Raw genomic sequence first — 24786 nt, 5'->3', positions numbered from 1 at the left:
TGGCTGTTCAGGAGTCTACTGCCCCACCCACTCACTCACCGACATGAGGACACGTCTAAAGCACAGTCTGCCCACATCTTCCTCCTGCAGGCCAGCCCAGCCCTGTGCTTATTCTATTCTTTCCCACTACATCTATAAGCTACAGTCATCCCATTGCTTAGGGACAGCTTTTAATTTGTCCTTCTAGTCTCCAATACCCTTAGGTACGATCCTTTAGGGTTTTCTGAACTCTTTCTCCCACCACCTGGGAGATTATAATGTATTATATATAATGTAGTTATTATAATGTATGCTGTCATTTGTGGTTAAAATTCTTCATTACCTGACACAAGAGTCTACAAAATCAAAAGAAGTTATATGACTGCACTATAATGCCTTTAAAGTCTAGCTTTGATTTGATCCCTTTTCAATAGCACCTAAAAGTCAATGTGCATCTGTTTGTGGTGGGGTGGCAATGACCAGGTTCTGATTAAGTCATGGATTATTCCAGGGATGGGGGAACCATAGCTTGCATGTCTTTCTTCAGTTTATACACAGACATACTCTCAGACACAGCTTAATGGATAATGTACTTCTTTGGTTAGGTAAGCTGCTGTTGATCAGATGGTGGCAGGAAGTGATGTCATCTTACAGAAGTTCCGCCCTCTGAGAAGAGAGAAGGGTCAGTTCAGTCTTTCAGGAGTGGTTCAATTCTTTTTTTTTTTTTTTTTTAAGATTTATTTATTTATTTATTTTATGTATATGTAGAGCTGTCTTCAGACACACCAGAATGGGGCATCAGATTGCATTGCAGATGGTTGTGAGCCACCATGTGGATGCTGGGAATTGAACTCAAAACCTCTGGAAGAGCAGTCAGTGCTCTTAACCACTGAGCTATCTCTCCAGCCCTGAGTGGTTCAATTCTTGATTGTCATGAATCATATACACATATCACTGTTTTTGTAGCTTGGGACTCATTTTTTTCAAAAGCCGTAATTGGACATTATTTATCTAATTTGTGGTGTTGCCAGCTGGACCCAGGGCTTTGGGTACAGACATTTATTAAATGCTTCCATGCATGCTATACTGTGCTGGGTGTCTTTGAATATTTAAACACCATGAATACCCTTTTTAGCTGAAGCTGGTGAGATAGCTTGGCACTTAAGACCACAGGCTTGATTCTCAGCACCCATATCGTGGTTCACAATTGTCTAACTCTAGTTCCAAAGGATCTTATGCCTCTTCTGCTCTCCATGGACACAGGCACACACAGAGGCACACACATGCATGCAAAAACACTCGTCTACGTTACAAAACAAAACTACCATATATATGGCAGGTGCCATTCTATTCTTATCCTCATTTTTTGTAGCTGAAGTTAGCAGGTAAAGAGGTAGAGGACTACAAAGGTATGAACTGGCAGAGCTGGGATTCATAGACAGAGGTTTATGGCCTAAAACTCACACCTGCAGTCAAATTGTGCTTTGTCTGTGTTAAAGGAATAGATTAGAATAGTGGCAGTCTCGGGTCCCAGCATATTCTAAGTTGGGACCTTCTAACACGCATGCTGGACAGTAAGAGCTGGCTTAGAGCTGTTTTAAAGCAGTATTCTATGCATTGCACCTTCCTAATGTTTTCATTTCTTATTGGGAAACTGATTTGATCTTTGACAATATAGTGTGGAATTTCCTGAGTTAACAGTTCCTGCAGTACACTTTTAGGTAACTGTGAAGGTGATATTTTTATTTATTTTTTCTCCCTGTGTAAAAATATCAAGCTATTTAAAGAGGTGTAACACAGTGAGCCTCTGAAGAAACTAACACAGTGTGACCTTCTTTTTTTATATTTGAAGCTCCAGAATGGGCTGAGTAAAGAGCCAAGATCTGTGGAACACCGTGGCATTCAAAGTAAGCCATCAATTTCTTTTATCTATTCTTTGTAAATGCTTACTAATTTAAGCACAAGGAGCTGAGGTATATAGTTCAGTGGTAGAGCACTTGCCTAGCATGAATGAGGCCCTGGATTTAATCCCCAGCACTGGAAAAAAAAAATTACACATTGTGGTGTCTGGTGGTCCATGCTTATTGACCTAGCATAGAGGGTTGAAGTAGGAGCTTGTCTTGTGCCCAGGAGTTCAAGACCAGCCTCCTTAGCAACACCGTGAGATCCTGTCATCTAAAAAAGAAAAAGAGAAAGAAAAGAAAAAAAAAAAAAAAGGCAAAGTTCCATTTTAGAGCTGGCTGTTTCTTTTATTCACATATTTCAATTAAGCTCTCAAAGAGCAGAAGCATGTCCCTGAAATGCCCTCTGAGTTAGCGCTCTGGATCTAATAGCACTGACTTCATCAGGTGCATCGCGCTGGCAGTGTTTGTGAGTGCTGTGGCATTTGTGCTTCTGAAATGGCCCTTAACCAGACCATGTTAAACATTAATCCAACCATGATAACTGGAAACTCCAGAGAGGACAGTCTCTCTCTTTCATAAAAAGAAAAACCATACAATTAAAAGCCTGTTTATTTCAACCTACATGTTCTCTTCTTAAAATGTCGGTACTTTAGCCGTGGCATTTCCTGAAGTCTTTATTCATTTATTTATTTGTGTATTTATTTTTATATTTATATGTGGGGGTGGAGGTAGAACCCTGCTGTATATGGAGCCCTGGCTGGGCTGGTATTTATGATGTAGCTCAGGTTAACTTCAAACTCAAAACAATCTTCCTGCTTCAGTCTTCTGAGGGCTTGGACTACAATGTCCCACCATGCCTGGCTTAGAACATCATTTATATAAAAAAAAATTATTTATTTATTATTTTATGTAAATAAGAACACTATCTCTGTCTTCAGACACACCAGAAAATTCCATCACAGATGGTTGTGAGCCACTGTGTGGTTGCTGAGAATTGAACTCAGGACCTCTGGGAGAGCAGCCAGTGCTCTCAACCTCTGAGCCATCTCTCCAGCACAGAACATCACTTTTAAAAAGCATTTCTTTGCTATACTGTGGCCTTTCTAAATTGAGAGTCAAGACTCAGCCTTACACTGGTGAGGTGGCTTGTGTTGCAAGCCAGCAAGGGCTCTCTATGCCTCGATGAAGGGCAGCACGACCCAAGAGCCTTTGAATCTGCTGTGTGAGCAGTAGAGGGGCTCAAACATGAGTTGGCAGCGGGAACGTTTTTGAGTTGGGCGGCGCCCTGATAGAAACCTTGTGGGTGCAGCTTGTGTAGCCTGCAGGCTATGTGAGCTCCTGGAAACTGAGAACCATTTTACCCTGACTAGCCAGATGGCGCCGCTCCCGCCTGCCGCTTCCTACCTACCCGTTCTTCTCTCCAGAGAAAACTGTTGAGAACCGAATTCGTTTCTGAAGCGACAGCCTGTTTCTTAAAACACTGGAGAGGTGGAAGAGTTAGCATTCTGAATGCTGTTTAAAGTGGAAAAAACGGGAGACCCAGGAGGCTTGCTTAGAAATGTAAAACAAACGTGTTCTTTCCACTGTGATCCTATCATGTGGTCCACATGAGTACTTGAGGCTTCTGCCACCTGGTGACACTGTAAGGAGAGCCACCTGTCTGCTTTGACTTGGACTTGACTCACTAATAAAACGAAAAGCATCCAAATCAAGTTTGCCTTAAATTAAGAAGCTTAAGATAATCAAGCCATGTATTCAGGTCAGTTTGGACTTGCAGATGGCTCCTACTGAAAGATCAGGATGGTGGTGGTGGTGGTGACTATCCCCTTACCACGCCCTTTCTAAATCTTCAGCAGAGATGCCATGTCACACTCATATTTTCTAAGGAAGAATAATTTGAGTACATGACTGCAGGCTATGCAGTCAGAGAACACTGTCTGCCACTCATCTCATGGGCTCTCTTTTCTGTTGCAATAAACATTGATTGATTGATATAACAGAAGAAAATCAAGCAAAATTCCCTCCTAATTTCATGTATCAGAGATAGCCACAGTTAATATTTGATTTATTTTATCCTATTGTTAATTTTTATTAGAAAGGGTCTTGTTACATTAACAACCATCCTCTTCTTCTTTTTCTTTCTTTCTTTCTTTTTTCTTTTTCTTTTCTTTTTTCTTTTCTTTTTTTTTTTTTTTGAGACAGGGTTTCTCTTTATAGCCCTGGCTGTCCCAGAACTCACTCTGTAGACCATTCTAGCCTTGAACTCTGCTTCTGCCTCCCAAGTGCTGAGATTAAAGGCGTGCGCCACCACTGCCTGGCCAACCTTCCTCTTCGAAAGGGCTGATTGCCAGTGTAGGCCAACACACCCAGCTAGTGTTGATTTATATGCTTTTATTTTCATTTTGCTGTTGGGGATTCAACCTATAACCTCATGCATGCTGGTTAAGTGCTCACCCATTGATCCCACAATGGTTATTTAAACCTCTTCATCTTTAACCCGGAGTATATGCACGTGTCCCTCAGTGTCTGTAGGTGACTTATTCCAGGATTCTCTGTGGGTACCACAATTTGCAGATGCTCAAGTCTCTTAAACAGCAGGGTATATAGCATTTGCATATAACCTGTCCACATGCATTGCTACACTTAAGCCTTCTCTAGATCACTTATACTGCTTCATACAATGGAAATGCTGTAGCTTTTACACTTCATTCTTCAGGGGACAATGACAAGAAAGTGTTTATACGTGTTATTCTGTATCAAGCCCATGTTATTTCATCATCCATTTTAATATACATACATTTCATGGATGTGTCAAATGCATAACAATTACTCTTAGCCTTTTAAACATTGTAAAGTATGCAGTCACATGTATCATAATTGACATAATCAATTTTATGTTTGTGACTTTTAGGTTTTTCCTAGCCTGGGCAGTTAGTCGATAGATGTCGTTGAAACACATTTTTCTAAATTTATGATTTATTATCTCCTTAAAACTTCTAAAAGTGCTGGGTGGTGGTGGCACAAACTTTTAATCCCAGCACTTGGGAGGCAGAGTTGGATCTCTGAGTTGGAGGACAGCCTGGTTTACAGAGCAAGTTCCAGAACAGCCAGGGCTACACAGAGAAACCCTGTCATGAAAAACCAAAACAAAACAAAACAAACAACTCTCCCCCCAAAAACCCCCCAAAACAACCCCTGAAAACAAAAACAAAACCAACCAACCAACCCAATAAACTTCTAAAAAGCACAATTTATCTTAAAGGATATTGCTAGTTGCCCCTTAGAAAGCTCTTCTCAGGGGCCAGGGAGATGGCTCAGTTGGTGAAATGCTTGCTACACAAGCATGAGGACCCGAGTTCAATCTTCAGCACCCTCATAAAAAGCTGGATATGGTGGTGCATGCCCATAATCTCAGCACTGGAGAGACAGAAACAGGGATTCTGTGAAAGAAAGAAAGAAAGAGAGAGAGAGAGAGAGAGAGAGAGAGAGAGAGAGAGAAAGAAAGAAAGGGAAGTGATTAAGAAAGACACTTGACATCAACCTCTGGCCTCCAGGAGTGAAGGGGGGGGGGGTGTTCTACACCTGCACACAATCATGAATATGCATAAATGCACAAATGCAGAGAGGGAGATGGGGAGGGAGAGGACAGGGATGGGACAGGGAGAGAGGGGCAGGGGGAGGGAGAGATTGATTCAAAGTGAAATGTGGTTGCACAGGACTGTGTAACCCTAGCACTCATTAGCCAAAGCAGGAGAACAAGTTTGAGGCCAGCCTGGGCTACATATCAAGAGCCCACCTCTGAAACAAAACCATGACAAAAACAAAACAAAAACAAACAACCCAGTTCATTTCCTGGGATCTTTCAGATGCTGGTAACCCCCCCCCCCCGCCCCCTATCTTTAGACACCATTTCTCACTTTGCAGCAGTCTTGGCCCAGAGCTAATGAGATGACAGCTCTTCAGCGCTGAGGTGTGAGCCAGCCCTTTCGTGGTGGCTTCCGAACCCAGTGCTCTCCCTCCCCACCCCCGATTGTGGGGGCTAAGTGAGTCATTGTTGTGGAGCCGAGCTTGCTGTGGGCTCCAGCACTTTCCAGGCTTGCTGAGCTCTGTCTTGCCGCTGACATTTTATTTTATCATCTCCCGGCATCATTGAACTATGAAAACATTGGCCATCTGCTCTGTACAGAGCGCACATGCAGACGCTCTCCCTCTCCTGCACACTCCAACGCTCTTCCCTTTGACGTTCTCCAGAGTTTTGGCCCATGTAGGAAAGCCATAGTGAAGTGACATTTTTGAATTCTCCTCATCAGGTTAAAACCAGCCACCTGGTAGTCGCCTGGAAGAGGCCTGCTGCTTTCACTTGCCTGTCATGGCTTTTCTACATAGTCCTGGAATAGCAGGGCTCTTGAGTTTGCCTTGGGTCAGGCTCTTCTGTGTGAGGTTGGAACTTTGGGCTGAGTCTAGCTAGAGAAAGAATAGGAAGACAAAGAAACAGGCAAACAAAACAGTCATGATTGAACAACTCAGCCAGCCTGGGCGTGGGCTTAGTTCTACTTTGTAAATGATTCTCTCTCTTATCCCCCAGGAAACCCGGTGAAGACATCCATTCAGGAATCAGGAGCTTTTCTACCTCCGGTAAAGAATAAATTCTCTGATTTGGTACTGCATGCAAGAGTACATACTAGTACACTGATGTCTTAAAAACAAACAAACAAATAAGCAAAAAACCCAGCCAAAACTGTTCTTTAAAATTCTTTGTGACAACTGGGTGCTTGTGCATAATTCTCCTGAGAACTCAGTGAATAGGAACCTTGAAAATAGCAAAGAAAATTTATGTTCAAGTGGAAAGCTTGAAGGAGCTTTGGAATGCAGGGAAAGTCCAAGTGATGGCTCTCATGACAGCTGAACATAAAAGTGGGCAGTGCTGCTGTTGTCTGGCTTTTGTCTGGGTTGACAGCTTTTCAGACAGTGGAAAGCCTCCATTTGGACTGGCTTAGAAAGTTGATTCTTGGTGCTACTTTAGGCTTCTACGATGGCATGTGACCCATCCTCCTTCTCTTTCAAATTATCTTTTATTCTGCAAAGCTAAGACACATGTAAAGAAATTACAGTTCTCATTCAAATTAAGTGAGGACTGAAATAGCTGTTTGTCATAAGCTTATTACCATGACAGAGGAAAAAGTTGATGTTACTGGGAAATGTTGGCTGTGATGACTTCAGGCTGTCTGTTGAATGATTCACCTGCCAAAGGGATGCTTAAGACAAACCAGAAGAATGGATGAGTGAGACCTTAAGTCTCAGAGAAGTATCCAGCATCTCTAATCCCTGCCTTTCTCTCTAGCACATACATGAAGAGAGTTACAGGATGCAGAGCAAGCCCCTAGGAATCTGCTTGATCATCGATTGTATTGGCAATGACACAGGTACGTGTAGAAGCCTGGGATTCACCTACAGCGTGATCATGACCAAGCAAGTTGGACTTGTCAGAATGGCAGACACTAACTGCATCTCAAAGTATACTCTATTAAGCTGCTTCCTTCTCAGCCATGTCATAGTCTAGTGTGGATCGGGGCTAGGGAGCTTTTTATGCCATATGGTCAGCCAATGGTCCTGTCATCTTTTGAGGCCTTGGAGTCTTCTATAGGGTCCTCTGTATGTGACTGACAGCTATATAGAGACTGTGTAGCGGATCTCATCATAGATTTTAGAGAAAGTCCCGAGAAGGATGTGTCTCATCTCTACCCACTTTCTGTTGGTCAGTACTTACGTGGCTTGAGCTAACTACAACAGACATAGATAAATCAATGGAACTATGTGTTAGGAGGAACATGAGATGAACTTGGGGAATACAAAACAAGTTCTAAGTTGTGGAAGTTGGTGTGTCTTTACCTGTCTTATCTGTGTATCCTGGGTAATGTGGCTAGGGGTGGTCGTGGTCTGCAAGAGACATTTATAATGAAAGGCATTCTGGTTTCTAATATTGTTAGATGTTTCACTTCACCTGGATAGACCATGAAAGTCTTTTGGGGGGCCAGTAAAAACACGTTAATGTCTGTGTTAACATAGGGGTGTAGATAGTGTTTGAGCCACACGTCACGTTACTCAGGGCTTCTCTCTGTTTGATCTGCCCGTAAGCCATCATCGTTTGGACCTGATTGCTTTGCTCAGTTGTTGGATGTGCGGTGCAGTCTGAATCACATCAAGAGAGAACGAGAAGAACCTAAATCCCTAGGATACCGCTGTGCTTAATCATCTCCCCTTCCTTCAGATGAGTGATCACTGTAGTTCATGACTTTCGTGTCTCTCAATATTCCTTAGAATGAGTCAGAGCAATGACTCATTTGAAATATTACCACAGGGAGGTCTGTAAAAAGAGAGTCTAAGAGAAGGTTGAATTAGCAACCTGAAATCTTGGATTTCCCAAGATTTCAGCTACAGTCCCACTTTCTCATGTCCTATTTTGGTACATGAGCAATGTATCTCTTTTGCTATAGAGAAATGACCTTTTCATTTGTGGAGGTTTGAATGAAAACGACCCCATAGGCTCATATATTTATGATCAGTTCTCTGTTGACAAACCATTTGAGAAGCATTAGGAGGTGTGGCCTTGTTGGAGTATGTGTGACATTGTTGGAGGAGAGTGTCATTGGGGTGGGTTTCCAGGTTTCAAAATCCCACACCAGGCTCAGTCCGCCACCTTGGATCAGGATGTAAAGCTCTCGCTACTGCTCTGGAGCCACGCCTGACTGCTCCCTGACGTGATGATAATGGACCAAGCCTCTGAAACTGTAAGCAAGCCTCCAGTTAAATTCTTCCTTTTGAACAGTTGCCTTGGTCATGGTGTCTTTTTACAGCAATAGTAACCCTAACTCTTAAAGACACCATTTTAGCTATTAGCATCCATAGAAGAATGAGGAAATAGCTTCTCAATGAATCACTGAGTATTCTAAAGGACATTGTGGGATTGTCCTCTTACTTTCAATTGTGGTTGGTCTTGTTTCCTTCATCATCAGGAAATGTCTGAAATACAGAGCATCCTGTGTTGTACCTATATTTATATTACAGGACTCATAAAGATCAAGTCACAACCTGTCGTGAACCAAAAAAACTCAGCTATTCATGACTAACACCTAGGGCCTGTGCTGCATTCTGTTCCTGGGCAGCTGTATTTCTTCTATGTGTGCATAGCTGTACTTCTCCCATTGTAGGAGAGCATCGGAGTTGGGCCTTGGCAGTGACTGTCTGGATTTTAATCATTGCTCTGCTGCATCTTAGCCTGTGATGTAGGGTTCATTGCTATAACATAGGTTCATAACAGAACTTCCCTCACGTGATAGGAGAGTGAGATTATACTCATGAAGGACACAGGACAGTGTCTGGAACAAAGTATAAGCTAATGTTAGTTTTCTTATTTTGTTCGTTTGACTTTAGTGGAAAAACGACTAAGCCATAGCACAGCATGGCTTTGCACTTAGTTTATCGAGTCTGCTCTTAGAGGAGTAAGGGGAACGGAGGGCCTGAGGTCTACACTGGGTTCCAGGGTAAGTGGGTCCATCCCCACATGTAGTGGCACAGTGGGATGGAGCCAGTTACTTTAGAGGGAACAGGTTTCAAGTGGAAGTCTCAGAAAGTGAGGTAGCAACAGCTACTGTTGACCTCTGGCTTCAACACATATGCACATGCCACATGTATGATCCCACACGCACCCCCTCCCCCGACACACGCACGCAGAGTGGAGCTCCAGGCAGCAGATCTTCAGTGTAGTCCTTCCAAGGGCAACATCTTGAACATGGAGTGTGTTGACTAGAGTAGGCCTGGCCTACGGTAAAGGATGCTTCAGCTGCTCCTCCTCCCCGAGAATCAGGGGCCTCTTGACTCATTGTTCTTTGCCTTTGAGAATAAAACAAACAACTGGGTTAGAGGTCACTTATGAATCTTCCCAGCTCAGGTGGCTGATCTGCAGGTAAGAAACAAGATGGTACCGGTTTGTTCAAATTGTGTTGCACTTTGCTTTGGCAGCTGAGAGGTCCCAGGTCCCTCTGTGAGGCTCAGAACAACAGGAAGGCAGTAACCATCCCGAGTGGAAGGACAGTCTCCTCTCACACATTGCTGTACCTCCAGCTCCGTGTCTCCTGATACTTTCCACCGAGGACTCTAGGGCTGGGATCGTGCTTTGCTGCAAAGCGTCTTTGGCGCTTCCTTCTGTTTCAATCATACTAGAGCCCTTCACCTAGCGTTATTGTAAGGGATGTCCTCAGTCTAGTTAATTTTGCAAAATGTTTAACATTTGGCTGGTGCACAGGGGTCAGACAATAAACAGACAAGATAGCTGCCAACTGAAATGAAGGTTCTGCATGTAGCTAGCCGTAGCAAGATAGACTGACAGAGTGTATTGCTTGATAGAATCTCTCTCCCCTGCAGCAGGTCCTTTGCTAACGGCTTTAACGGTAGTAGTGTATGACCATGCTTTTAGCCACTTTGCACGGATGTAAGCTCTACACGGCAGATGGAAGAACTTATGTGTCTGTTTTACCATGTGTCACCAGCAGCTGATGTGCCAGGCACATAGGTACTCAGGAAGTATTTTCTGAAGGTGGTTGTGTTGGTAGAATACCCTCTTCTGTTAATGCTGTGTTTCAAAAACCAGTCCTTTAAAGTTTAGAGTTTAGCCGGGCAGTGGTGGCACACGCCTTTAATCCCAGCACTTGGGAGGCAGAGGCAGGTGGATTTCTGAGTTCGAGGCCAGCCTGGTCTACAGAGTAAGTTCTAGGACAGCCCGGGCTACACAGAGAAACCCTGTCTCTGGAAAAAAAAAAAGTTTAGAGTTTAGTAGCCTTATTTAGTCACGGTTCAGCAAGAGAGAGAGAGAGTAAGGACGGACTCGAGGAATGGAGATCAGACAGAGTGTGATTCAATCCCGTTTATTCTTCAGTCTCTCTTCTTCTCTCCAAGTCCCAAGTCTTGAGTTCCTAGTCCCTCGTTCCTAGTCCCTAGTCCCTCCAAGTTCCAAGTGTCTAATCCTAGTTGCCTGTCTCGAGTCTCAAGTGCCTACTCCTAGTGCCTAATACTTAATAATAATCTTCCAAGTTCTCTAGTCCAAGTGTCTTCTTCCTCAATGCCTAATTCCTATTCCAAGTTGTACTGTACTCTTCTGTCTGCCTCTCGACTTTTATATGTCTCACTTCTAAGCCACGCCCTTAAGTCACACCCTTAAGTCATACCCGTAGGTCTTGTCTCTAAATCTGATCTCTAAGTCACACCCTTAAGTCTTGGCTCTAAATCACAGCTTTAAGTCTCACACACCCAAGGGAAGATCTTGGGTATCTAAAACAAGATGTTATCAGAGTGTGCTCAGCTGTTGTAGGCTATTGTAATCAAGTCTTTTGTCAGGGTATATGGCTCAAGATAGCTGCAAGGATGATAGCTGCCTTCTGTCGGCTCCCCACAAAGACTGTCTTACATCAAAGCATCATGCTTGGCCCTGCATGGAGCACATGCAGGTCTCAGAGCCACTGAGAAAAGACATGGTTACTTTCTGGTAAATTATTCTTCAAAATAATCCTTATGGTCAGTGACCTCTTCTTGAGGTAGATAGCAGTGTTGAAAGATTTTGGCCTCATTGCACCAGTTTGGGAGAATTAAAGAACACATTCATGGTGTCTGGGTAACTATGTCAGTAAACTGACAGAGCCAGGTCTTGCTGGGTCCTGGTTATCCTCATCTTGATCTTTTTAGGCATGCAGAAGCAAATGTCTCCAATCACTGGCAGGTGGATGCAAGGCCTGGTTTAAGGCTCTGGCTCTGTGTGTGTGTGTGTGTGTGTGTGTGTGTGTGTGTATGTGTGTGTGTGTGTGTGTGGTGTGTGTGGGGGTTCTGTATAAATGACAACATTTGCAGATTTTTTTTTTATAAAATTTTGTAAGACTTTTTTGTAAATTTATTTTTTCCCCATCTTTATTTATAAAGAATATAACTCTGGCACAGACAAAAATGGTAACACACTTTAAAGAGTCCATTAACAACCATAACAACAAAACGGAAGATCAGTGGGACCCCAGTTTACACCTGTCTGTAGCCCTTACTGAGGATGCTAGGAGCAATGGCTTGGGTAGGATATCTCACCTCAAACACAGGATACAACCGTTGATCTGGAGGACACAGGCACTCCACAAGGCAGAGAGCAACACTTAGTCTTCAGCACTATCAGACTGTCCTGTTTCAGAGAGCACCATAGGATAATGTGCTGTCAGTGGAGGTGGATGGTGCCAACGGGGCTCGTACATGGTGTCTCCTTGTAGGGCTCACCATCCCCAAGGTTTAATCTCTTGAGAATTGCTCCTCTGGATTTCATTGGTATCATGAGGATTCCCCTTGGCCTGCTCTCAGCTCCTCATCCCAGTCCTCATTAAAAACGTTGGCATTTTGTTCCATGTGTAGTCAGAGCGGACCTCAGATGGCTCCCAGGGATACAAGTTCCCCATCTGCTTCCTTCTCCACAGCAAGGCTTTCCTCTTCCAACCCTGGGCCCTCAGCATGGGTAGGAATGTCATTAGGGATGCTCTGGGCTCCACTGGACTTTCCGAGGTTTCGTCCATTACCATCAGGATAGGAAACATGGCAGCAGAAATAGCAGGTGTGGGTCCAGAGGAGTTGAGAGCTGTCTGTGCCCTGATCTGCAGGCACAGAGAAGGGATGGGGGGGGGGGAGAGAGAGAGAAACAGAGACAGAGACAGAGACAGAGACAGAGACAGAGACAGAGACAGACAGACAGACAGACACAGAGAGAGAGAAAGAGAGAGAGACAAAGACAGAGACAGAGAGACAGACAGACAGACAGACAGACACACACACACACACACACACACACACACACACACACACACAGAGAGAGAGAGAGAGAGAGAGAGAGAGAGAGAGAGCACACATTTGCAGATTTTTAAGAGAAAGTATTTTCTCCTCTGCTGCTGCTTCTGATATCTTTGTTATGCTTTAACTGACTAAGGCACATTTAGTAGCAGACTTTGCAGTTTCCACTGTAGTGTTATGTGAAGAAACTTCCTCTTCTTGCAGTGACAGGCTAGGGGCTGCTCTGTGCCTCCGTGTGTGTGTGTGTGTGTGTGTGTGTGTGTGTGTGTGTGTGTGTGTGTGTGTTTTACTTCTAACGGAACAAGCAGAACCTTGTAGTAACATTTATATAACAGGAACATTTCTGCATGGGAAGTAGACTGCTCACTATGGTCTCTGCTCATGGAGAGAAGGCACAAGTGATATCCAAGATGGTGGAGGGAAGCTGTGTTCAGAGGAGCAGTAGACAGACAGTTCTGGCCCTTCCTGGTTCTCCTGGGATCAGTGCACTGAGAATGGTTTCTTCCTGGGAACACGAGTGTGCACTGAGGTACTTTTTGTTTTCTGGACATATCTATCCTCTGGACCCAAGCAGACATTTGCTTAAAAGCTTAACAGTATTTTTAAAAATAATTTCTTTTCATTTTATGTGCATTCATGTTTTGCCTGCGAGCATGTCTATGTGAAGGAGTCAGATCATGGTAGCTGTGAGCTGCCATGTGGTTGCTGGGATCTGAACCTGGGTCCTCTGGAAGAGCAGTCAGTGCCCTCCACTGATGAGCCATCTCTCCAGCCCCAAAGCTTAACGTTACTAATGAAATTTCCCTTTAAGGCCTTCACTTCACCAGGCCTAAACCTAGGGTATATTTAAGATGTGTGGGTCTGTGGGCCCTTGTTGGAGGCCTTCATATTTCAGAGTTTAAAAAGATAGCGTGCTACATGTTCTAGGCTTCAGGGTAGCCCCTTTGACAAGTATGTTAATATTTCAGTTGCAACCAAATGGATATTTTCATGATATGGGATAGGCTTCTTCCCCTCCTGAGAGGCTTTCCCAGAAAATGACTTGACAGAACCCAAGGTTGTCAAGTGTTTTAGGTGCTAGAACTCTGGATGAGCAGTCATGGATCTGTATCTCGGGTATACCAGAAACCTGTTTCGGGTTATGTAGCATTGGTATTGTTTTCTCCTGATACAAGATAGTCTGGAAAGAATTACTGGTAGTCAACTTTGTAATAAAGATTTTATTTTTTCTTTTTGAGACAGGGTTTCTCTATGTAACCCTGGCTATCCTGGAATGAAATTACTCCATAGAACAGGCTAGCCTTGAACTCAGAAAGATCTGTTTGCCTCTGCCTCCTGAGTGCTGGGGTTAAAGGGGTGAGCCACCATTGCCCAACAATAAAAGATGGTTTGTAGCTTTGAGTGTGTGCTTGGAGCAGTGAGGCCTTGGCTGGCCTAGACGACCAAGTGCAAAGTTGGATATGTGCCAGATGGTCCTGCTCCCTTCCACCTGTTGCCCCAGCTGTGTCTTTCCTCACCAGCATCTTCCGCCCTGTCAGCGGCTTGTGTAGGGGACTTTCCTCTCCTTTGCCCTGTTTTTTCAGGCTCTGGCTTAAGTTACAGCTTTTCCCACAATGCTCCAGTGTCAGTGACCACACTGCCCTTTGTGTCAGTGACCACTTACTTGTCCTCTGACCCCACTGGACTATAAGACACTTGGTCATCCACGTGCACGCATTTGTCCCCTTGCTTTCCAGCGAGCTGTGTGCTTGAGCTGCGTCCCTTGCCATAGCTTCTAGTAAGACAAGGAAGGGAACTTAGTAAAACTCAAGTTTGTGGGCACAGTAGTTGGTTCCCCTCCCAGGTGCAGAGTGTGTGCATCTCGCCTCCCATAGAGAAGCCACAGATATCAGGTGGCTGCTTTCGGTCATGTGTCAGACCTCCATGTTGGCTCAAATGGCATGAAAATTTTCCTTTTCTTCCCTACTCTGTTTCTGGTAGCTGGTGACATTTATAGCTTCCTCACCCTGGGCTTTTTTTTTTTTTTTTTTTTTTTTTTTATATAAAAATCAAATTGTTCTCATGCCTACAAAAAAGGAAAGGAAAGAAAGAAGAAAGGAAGGAAGGGAGAAAGAAACTTATTTTAAGATTAGATGGCTCACTGGGTAAAGGTGCATGCTTACAAATGGGGAAAAAAGGGGGAGTGGGGAGACGAGAGACCATCTGGAAGCTCCTGGGCTGGTTAGCCTGACAGACACAGGACAGAACAGCAAAGAGCTTCTCACACAAGGTGGATGGAGGGCACCCAAGGCTGACCTGTAACCTCCATATGAGGACACACTCAGGAATCCACTTTAGCCTTGTCCTTCCCTGTGTGATATGGTGGAGAACTCCTGTCCCCTCCCAGGGTATCCTGCCCACTTTGGGTTTCACTGATTCACCTTGTCATGGCTTATGAAGGGCACTCAGTAACTGATTGGTAAATAGACTGGTAAGACATCACCTCTTATTTATTCCATGTCTTTATTTAGAAAGTGCTGAGGGGAATTTGCTTATTTAACTCAAAATGAATTCTAAATGAATAAATGAATGAATTCTAAGTGAATAAGGTCCTGGCATTTCCCCGAGCCTGTGATTGGTTACTGGCAACCTTGTACTAACTGCAAGGCCAGGGACTTGACTTCTAAGAAGCAGTTGTAACTGCAGAGCTGCAGCTGGGTTGGGCATGGGGTGTCGAGGATGAGAAGGAGAAGCGGTGCTTCTTTATTTTGTTAAAGTTTTATTTCCCTGGCACCCAATTGTTTCTTCCTGTATTTGTAAGCACTGGTATTGGTAGCTAAGCCATACATGGAACACAGAGTCTGCCCTAAGACCAGTTTACTTTAGAATAAGGAGACCTCCATCCAAGTCATAAGCTGTGGTGCTTATGAAGAAGATGTCTAGTGGGGTCTCTGTTTTACGGGTTGACATGCCGCCTTCATCTCTTTTCAAATTAATCATTTACGCTTGAATAAATGCAGTTTGGAAGTATCTTTACAGAAACCCCACCGGGTTCCACCATTTTGGTTTAGGTGTTAGAATTACTCCCATTTCATAGATAAACAAATGGAGGCTCTAACTTACTCAAAGTTACACGATCCCCCTCCCCATTCCTTACAGTGTATAAATCAGACAGTCCTACACGCTTGTCTTTGCTGGCCCAAGGAGGAAAGGAATGCTGATGTATGTGCCACTCTAGCTGGCATCCTTGCCGACCTGGCCTTGCCATCTAACAGAGGACATGCCAGCTGTGACCGTCCATGGCTGACTGATGGCTCACTTGCCCTTGCCATATTGGAGGATTGCTCTGTTTTGTCCCAAGCACCACACAGATTTGGGGTTCTTCTTGGTGTGGTTGCGGCATTTGGGACCTTTACCTTTCCCCTCTTGTTTTGGGGAAGGATTTTGTGCATTAGACTTTAGGTGCTTATCCTACACTTTAGCCCCTCTGAAGCTGAAGTTGAGCCACTGAACCTGAGGAGAAGGAAGGTGTTAGAAGGTACGGAGCAGCCTTTGCTTTACCTGTGCACATCAGCCTGGGCAAGAGGCCTCACTGGGCTTTCTACCAAGGCCTTACCAGTAAAGAGGGTTTTGAAGATAGCCAGCCAGCCAGCATTTCCCTGGCTACTTCTGCCCCCTAGAGGAGAGAATATGCCATAGCAAGAGAAAGGAGCTAGCTGGGGGGTTGTGGTCTTGTTATCTAGGAGATGCTTGCTGTTGCGGTGCTAATAAGTTTTCTGCAGTAGATCAGTTAAAAACACAATTAAGAGTGAAAGGCAGAAAAAGTGTGGCCACATTGGGAAGAGGAAAAAGAGGTTTGGTAACCCCTAAGCCATGAGTGAGGTTTAGGTAGAAGGCAGGAGGTTTGCATAACTAAGCTTTCCTGGAATAGGTCTGGCCCAGCTGGTCATTGTTGCCTCTGTTCCAGTCTCTCCTGCAAATCTGTCCGACCAGTCACCAAGCTGCAGCCCTTTCCTCCTCCTGGCATGAGATCCGGGGGTGATTATCATTTCTGGGACAGGGAGGGGCACACGTGTTTCTTTAGGCTATCTTTATTCCTGCCAAGTGGTTAAAGTCCCAAAGTAGCTTCTCCCGCTTTCCTTTCTAGGACCCAACCTGGGTATAGTTCTGTGCTTTAACCTTCGCTTGCACCCCAGGGAGATGACTAGGGTGGGTCAGTGTGGCTGGTCATTTCTACCATGCAGATCTTAGCAGGAGAACGAGGAATCTAATAGGTTGTCAGCAACCTGTAAACCATGTTCCCCATTTCCTTAATAAGATGCTTGCTAACTGTGAGCTTAATGGTGTCCTGTACCTTTCTATCTCTCTTCAGCATTAGAGAATATGATTAATTTCCAGGGTGGGTCAGCAGAGGATAAAAGTATGTACAGTCTTAAGTAAAGATGGTTGTGCATTCGTATTTATAAGAGAGAGCATTATTTATCTAATAATGTGTACGAATCACTCGACAACTAAGTGGCTTAAGCAAACCATCCATTTGATTATATCTCTTACAGTTTCTGTGGGTCAGGACTTTGGGAATTCTTCTGGCTTAGAGTCTCGGGGGAGGCACTCAAAGTCCACCGGGGCCAACTGAAGGCTTGACTGGGATTGGAGGAGCCATTTGTTGGCTGCCTGGAAAGCTAAAGCAGATACTTGCTGAGTCTCTGGGTTTAGGACAGAGCAGCTTTTCTGCCCAGGAAATTCTGAGCTAGAGGCATCAGTCAGTTAAAGCACAGAAAAGCAGTGGGAGAGGGAGAGTGCTGTAGACGTTTTGAATGGGGAAGAGAAAGAAATTCCCATTTTTTTTTATTATCAACTGATTTAAGAGGTTGTGTTTATTCTCCTAGTAAAGGCAAAGTGAATAGATGAGAAAAAAGTGAACTTGATAGGACCTAGAGCCACAGAAACTTCTAGAATATGTGGAAATATTTTAAGCAATGGAATAAGAATGAATATTATTTATGATAACACCATGTCGTTATTTATATTGCTTAATCCTTACAGCACTCTTTCTGGTTGGTGGCTGTTAAACACTTTCTCTAAAGCTCACTAGGGAGTCTCACCTTTCTTATGGCCCTGCAGTCCAAGGTCAGGGTCAGAAAAGCTTGTTGGGCTTAAACTCTGCTACTGTGTACTTCCTTTTATGGCAGAGGCAGCCCAAGATGCCTGGAGACTAGGAGTGAAACTGGGCAATCTATAAATAGTCATGACTGAGATCTGAGGGCCTCTGTATAAATCCACAAGGGGAGGAGACTTATAACCCAGACTGCCATTTAAACGCACACCCGGATTCACACCACGCAAACCGCTCATTCCAATGTACTTTGAGGAAAGAACCCTTTGAAGAACAAACCTTCTCCTTCAGTTTGGTTGACAAGACAGCAGTTTTGTTCTTTCTTGGTTTAGTGGCGTTGGGTGGATTCAGTCTTGGTTGTGGGCAGAAAGAGTGGTATTGCAGAGAACGTGCCTTCATGAGAAACCTGGGGCACAAAAGTTGCACTTTTCATGTTTAGCTGCTTTTTTTGGGAGGCCCCTGAGTATCCTTACATAGAAACACATATGTAATGGAGATCAGGTCAGGCTAGGCGTCATACCCAATGTCTCTCGGCTCTTCTCACTTTTGTGTTGTTTTCTGTTGGTTTTCTGCAGAATATCTTCAAGAGACCTTCACTTCCCTGGGCTATCGTGTCCAGCCTTTCTTGTTTCCCAGGTCGCATGAAATACCCCAGATTATTCGCCGATTTGCCTGTATGACCCAGCATCAAGACTATGACAGCTTCGTATGTGTTCTGGTGAGCCGAGGAGGCTTCCAAAGCATGATGGGTACAGATGACCTGCACTCAGGGTTCTCCTTGGATTGTGTCAAGAACATGTTCACGGGGGACACGTGCCCTTCTCTCAGAGGAAAACCAAAGCTCTTTTTTATTCAAAACTATGAGTCATTAGGTAGCCACTTGGAAGATAGCAGCCTGGAGGTAGATGGGCCAGCAATAAAAAATGTGGACTCTAAGCCCCTGCATGCCAGACCCTGCACAACTCACCCAGAAGCTGATATCTTTTGGAGCCTGTGCACAGCAGATGTATCTCACTTGGAGAAGTCCTCCAGCTCTTCCTCTGTGTATCTGCAGAAACTCTCCCAGCAGCTGAAGCAAGACAGGTGAGCCACCGAGGTCTGTGCCCATCACCTTTATCCTTGGGCACATCTTTATTGCCTTGCACCAAGATGGATATCACCACCATGCTTGGTCCGATGGACTTCCACAGGACAGAGACTTCCCCTCCCCAGTTAGAGTTGCTTCGGAGGATGACACAGACTCAGCACAGCTTATGAACACTTCACATTAGTCAGCTTGTATTTTGGATATATTTATTTTACTCTCCTAACATAAAGCAAGCTTCACATAGGTGTGTATTATAGAAAAAGCACAGTGTATGCACTGTAGGGTTCAGTGCTGACCCTGTTTCAGATATCGTCCCACTGATGGTCTTGGTTTTCACAGATAATGGGATGACTGTAAACACTTTTGATGTTTCTTAGGAGGAGGGAACCATCACTGTTCTAGCTTCTAGAATGAAGCTACAATGTTCAAGTATGGGATTAATTGGCCTTTTAAAATTTGCTCCCTAATTACAAAGGATGACAATGTTGCTGAGCTCTCAGTTAAACGCTTGTATTCCAAGGACTCGGGTGCTGCTCTAGCTTTCTCAGACTCTGCAGTGGTGGCTCAGCAGTGTGTGGGGGGCTGGGAGGGGTGCAGCATTCCAGAGTAGATGCTCCAGGGACCAGGGGTAGCATTGTCCTTTATAGTCTTTCTCTCTTTGCATGGGGTATCCAGGTGGCTTATCCCCTAGCTGGTGTGTTCTCAGAATAAAATTCCTCTGTCTCTGTGGAAGGAGACTCTGGCCAGAGTATGGCCAAATTGTTTGGATTATTTGCTGAGCAACTTACAGAACATTCAAAAAGCATGAGTTTCAAAGGACTTTCATACCTGTTTGCTGATTCTACCCTAATGACAATCTGTCTTCTCTTCGGTGTTTGCACATCGTTAAACTTTGCTTTTCTCTTTTCCTCTAGGAAACGCCCACTCGTGGATCTCCATGTTGAACTCATGGACAAAGTGTATGCCTGGAACAGCGGCGTGTCTTCTAAGAAGAAATACAATCTCAGTCTGCAGCACACTCTGAGAAAGAAACTCATCCTGTCTCATACATGAAAACCCAAAGCCTTCTGAGTTCTTGGTATATCATCTAGGGTGGCTTGGAGCTGGCAAACCTCCTGATTGCTTGGGAGCAGACCTTGAAGCTTACAGCTGCTTCTAGCTCTAGCATGAGTCCTGGCTTCTGGTTCTCCTGTGCACAGGCATGATCTCTAAACTCCTACCACCTCTCACTCCAGGCCCCACGCCTTTACCACAATGATGGACTGAATCCTCTAAAACTATGAGGCACAGTAAACTTACCTGCTTACATTTCTTAGTCAGATGTTCTCCACAGCGTGGACATAAACCTATTATTTTGGGAGGATTTATCTACCAAGTTATACTAAGTTAATGTATGAGTGTATAGTAGTATAATTCACAATTTGAATAGTGACACTGAATGTAACTTGAGACTTATCTGAGTTCGTCGTGTGACTAGGTACATTGTTTCTATGGCTAAAGTATGCATATCTAATCACTTAGTAGGTTATTAGCTCATTAAGTTATTAGAAGTACCCATTGCTTCAGGACTTTCACATTTGCCACATTTGCCTCCGATTCCTGTGACCTGGTTCCACATTTATATTCTTTTTCTGCAAAGACAAATTTCATTATGTATGTTTAATATTCATAGTACAATGCTTTGTAACGCATATAGACAGAAAAACCATGAGCACGGGAGAGCTGGCCCTGATCCTCACCAGCTATGCGATGGCGTGGGTGAAGGAGAACTAGCCCTGCTCCTTGAAGGTTGTAGCACTTGGGAGAGTAGCTAGCACCTTGCCTGGGCAGCACAGTAGAGCCAGCCCCAAGAGCACAACAGTGAATGGGAGAGCTCTTCCTGGTTGGCTAAGGAACAGGAGAACAGGTGAGCTGACCAACTTGGCTACCATCCAGGGTTTTGAGTTGGCCTGCCCCAGCATCTACGTCATCTGTGATCTGCTGGAGCATGTGAAGGGGCTGGTCCTGCAGAACTAAAGCTGAAGGAGCTCCATGACACAGGGCAACAATGGGGAATCTAAGAAGGGTCCCAGTGAGGATCCAGTATTTATAGTGTACCGGAAGCCAGAGGCGTCAAGCCACACCAATGACTCAATGCAATGAACATTTGTAAGTAAAGATGTGTGGACACACGGGTATACTGTGGGACACACTGTGACACACAGGTGCTTTTATGGAGATTTTTTTATTTTTTGGTTTTTATTTTTGGTTTTCTTTGGCAGGGACAGATTACAGATTACAGAGGGCTGGAGAGATGAGTGGGATTGGGGTGTACAATGTAGAATTCTCAAAGAATCAAAAAAGCTAAAAAAAAAATGGTTGCATGGTGAAACAGATTGTCTTATTTATAATTTATATAGCCAGCTTTCTGTGACAAGAGCAGGTAGAATTTATTTATTTATTAAATACTTTTGCAATGTGCATAGTAGCAAAAGTCCTGTCATACTAGTACTATCATGGGCAAGGCCAAAGGGTCGCATGTTCTGAGCCAGTCTAGGTATGTAGTAGCTGTGTAATGAGGTTGTGGGTGTGTGTGTTTGTGAGAGAGAGGAGAGAGAAAAATTCCAGTGCATCCAACACAATATAACTTTATTAGCTGCTATAAAACATGATTATTTTACTTCTGCCTACTCTTGAGTAACCTAATTCTATAATCTCTATCTGTATTTAAGAATAGTAGTCAAGGCCGGGCGGTGGTGGCGCACGCCTTTAGTCCCAGCACTTGGGAGGCAGAAGCAGGCTGATTTCTGAGTTTGAGGCCAGCCTGGTCTGCAGAATGAGTTCCAGGACAGCCAGGGCAATACAGAGAAACGATGTCTCAAAAAAAAAAAAAAAAAAAAAAAAAAAAAAAAAAAAAAAAAAAAAAAAGAATAGTAGTCAAACCCCCTCCCCTTGAGGTTTAGGGATGTGTTCCAAAGAGGAGGCAGAAAGACTGAGAGTAAGAGGGGATGGATGACTCCAGGGAAGCAGCATCTTCCAGACACAACAGGACCCATGCACGTGTGAACGCACAGAGACTGTGATGGCACAGGTTCAAACCAGACAGAGGCCCAGCACTGAGAAAGGGAGTAAGAAGTTGTAGGCCAATGTGTGGGGAACCAGGAATGTTCAACACTTGGGGCTGCCTCTTCAAGGGGAGAGATATATGACCTGTTTCTGCCCAGAAGGCAGGAACAGTGTGGTTCATAGCTGGTGGCCTCTGCATATCTGTATGGCCAGGCCACACCACCTCCCTCAGACTCATGCTCATGTCAATCGGCAGTCTGTTCTCCCTGACACCCTCATCAGGACTACTGCTTATCTTGAGACTGCTTCCTCAGTTAATCCAGAGAACCCATCTGTATGGAAGATGTTGCTTATATTTTAAAAAGTTTCAATATAGCCATCTCTTAAGCTTTCTGTACACACAGGACTGATTAATTACCACCAAACTATTTTGAAATTGTGCTGTGCTTAAATATAGCTAAAACGAACTACTCGGGGTCAGACTCCAGAAGTTTGAAGGAAAACTGTCCACTGAGTCAGGCTGAGCCAGACTTCCTTCTCGCCTTTCTTGGAACAACACCCTGCTGTTTGAGGTGTTTGCAGAGATCCCCACAAAGGGGAAGTCCAACCAAGAAGGCTGTGCAATAGATAGGTGTGAGGATGGGAAATCTGTTTTCTCCAGTGGAGTGTCGCTGGACATATCCACTATGCGCCAGGGCAGGCCCCAGGCCCAGGAGTCATTGTCTAACATAAAATGGACTCCGTGTGTTTGTCTTTTTATTGATTTTTTTTCTTCTTCTTCTTCTTTTTTTTTTTTTTTTTGGTTTGTTTGTTTGCTTTGCTTTTCAACTTTTTTCTTTTTTGAGAGAGAGCACGACATGAAATAGCATGGGGGTGGGGGAGTGGAGGGTGGGAGGATCTGGGAAGAGTAGGGAGGGAGAAAGTCCTCACAGGACTGTTTCAAGAACGAAGTGTGTTGTTTGCAACCATTTTTTGAGCTATGTTCTTAATTAGTTGGATCATTAATTAGACCACGATACGAAGGAGCTGTTTTTGGAAGGACTGAATCAAACTTTGAAAAGTTGATAGGATTTAGCAAGTCATGATATAGAAGAGGCATAAGTGTTTTAGAAACCTTGAGTGTAACTTTTAGCTGAAGCTGGCGTATGTAGTGAGAAGGTAAGTCAGGAGGTGGGTGTGGCCCTGATGTGGAGAGCTTTGAAGGCCCCACTTTTTTCCTCTATCTAGTTATCTTGCAGGATGCTTCCCCTCACTTTAGTAGTAGGATCTTTGATTCCTTCTTTGTTCCTTTTGTGCACAGAATTAGGTTTTTTTTTTCCACCGACTGTGTGTTTTGTTGAAATATTTTAGACATCTTAAAAGATAAGTATGTTCAGAAGACAACGAATACCCACTTTAAATAAAATGTTCTAAACTTGTATGTGAATATTCTTAATATAGCTCTTTAAGGCACTGATCTTTAGTGTATAAGTGATATGTACACTAAAATATTTCAAACTAATAGTTAGCCAAGCATTTGGTTAAGTCTATAGTTATGATGGGCTACCAAGAAATTTTATGTCACTATTAACATTATATGTATAAGTAAGAACATATATTACTTCATAGGCATTTAAACACTTGGTCCCCAGGTGTGCTGTTTGAGAGTGTGTCCTCGCTAGAGGGAGTATGTCACTGGGGCAGGCTTTGAGGTTTTAAAGACTTTTACCATTCCCAGTTTGCCTTTTCTGCTTCATGTTTGCTCTTCAAGATATGAGCTCTCTTGTCTCTCCCTGGGCTTCCAATGCCTTTGCTGTGCCATCACAGCCTATGCCCTTCTAGTACTGTGAACGTAAACTTGGTCTTTTATAAGCTACCTTCATTGTGATACTTTATCACAGCAATAAAAATGAACTAATACAGCATATGTTGCCTTCATTATTATGTCTTCCCATTTCGTAGATGAAGATGATAGGGTACCGTGGTGCTTGCCCAGAGTCATCCCACACTAGGGTATGGACTCAAGCTTGATAGGATCGTATATACGGTTTAGGGGTAGGTTGGGTCTGACAGCAGGTGTTCCCTATTGCCTTGGCCTGAGATGCCTCATCTACATGAGGAGGGACTTGGGGGCTCTGCCCCTATGTGACTGATGGCCACAATTCTCTCTGTGGCTACATGACAGGGGCATGGAGTTGGGAGCAGGTGAAGCTCCTACCGTCCCTTCTGGGTCTCTGGGGCTTCAAGCCTTAGCTCTACTTTACCAGGCTTCCTCTCATGGTCCACTCATGCCCACACCCTCTTCTGTGGGGTCACTTGAGCCCTTCTCCCCACAGAGTAAAGGAGCACTTGTTCACGATTAATCATGGTCTTATGCCATTTATTCTTGTTAGAATTTGAGGTCAGCCTTGTCCAGCTGGCTACATGATGAACCTTGCTATCCTCAACAACCATGGAGAAAAGGACTATGAGGAGTAGCTGAGTGGTGAACAAGAGGCAGCCTTGTTGGATGGAAACATTAAGGAGCAGAATCAGCCAGGCATGGTAGTAGTTCCTACAGAGGCAGGAGAATTGCCACAAGTTTGGGGTCAGACTCAAACCCATCCCTGGTGAAAAAGGAGCAGAATAAACATACCGCCCCCAGATTACCTACCCTTGGACTTTCATACTCGAAGGAAAATAATGGGGTTTAGGGGCAGCAAGATGATTCAGTGAGAAAGGTGCTTCCTGCCAAGGCTGAACCCTGAAACCCCAGGAAGGAGAGCTCCTACGTCAGAAAGCCATCTCTGATCTCCACAAGAGCGCCCACCCCACGAAGGATATTTGCACAA

General features: G+C 44.2%; 1 protein-coding gene across 4 annotated transcripts in view; it reads left to right on the top strand.

The window, feature by feature from the left end:
• The window catches only part of Cflar (CASP8 and FADD like apoptosis regulator), a 49851-nt gene extending 25971 nt beyond the window's left edge, over positions 1–23880 (top strand). For all 4 annotated transcript variants that reach the window (XM_034498531.2, XM_076931862.1, XM_076931863.1 and 1 more), the window contains 5 exons: positions 1832–1886; positions 6469–6518; positions 7225–7306; positions 18420–18927; positions 19846–23880. In XM_034498531.2, the coding sequence (XP_034354422.1) occupies positions 1832–1886; positions 6469–6518; positions 7225–7306; positions 18420–18927; positions 19846–19984 (834 nt within the window). In that variant the 3' untranslated portion in view covers positions 19985–23880. The remainder of the gene's footprint in view (positions 1–1831; positions 1887–6468; positions 6519–7224; positions 7307–18419; positions 18928–19845) is intronic.
• Positions 23881–24786: the final 906 nt, after the last annotated feature.

This window comes from Arvicanthis niloticus, chromosome 3, assembly GCF_011762505.2.
Source record: "Arvicanthis niloticus isolate mArvNil1 chromosome 3, mArvNil1.pat.X, whole genome shotgun sequence".
Classification (NCBI taxonomy): Eukaryota; Metazoa; Chordata; class Mammalia; order Rodentia; family Muridae; genus Arvicanthis; species Arvicanthis niloticus.
The sequence above is the reverse complement of the archived record's forward strand: the minus strand, read 5'-3'. Positions and strand labels throughout refer to the sequence as shown.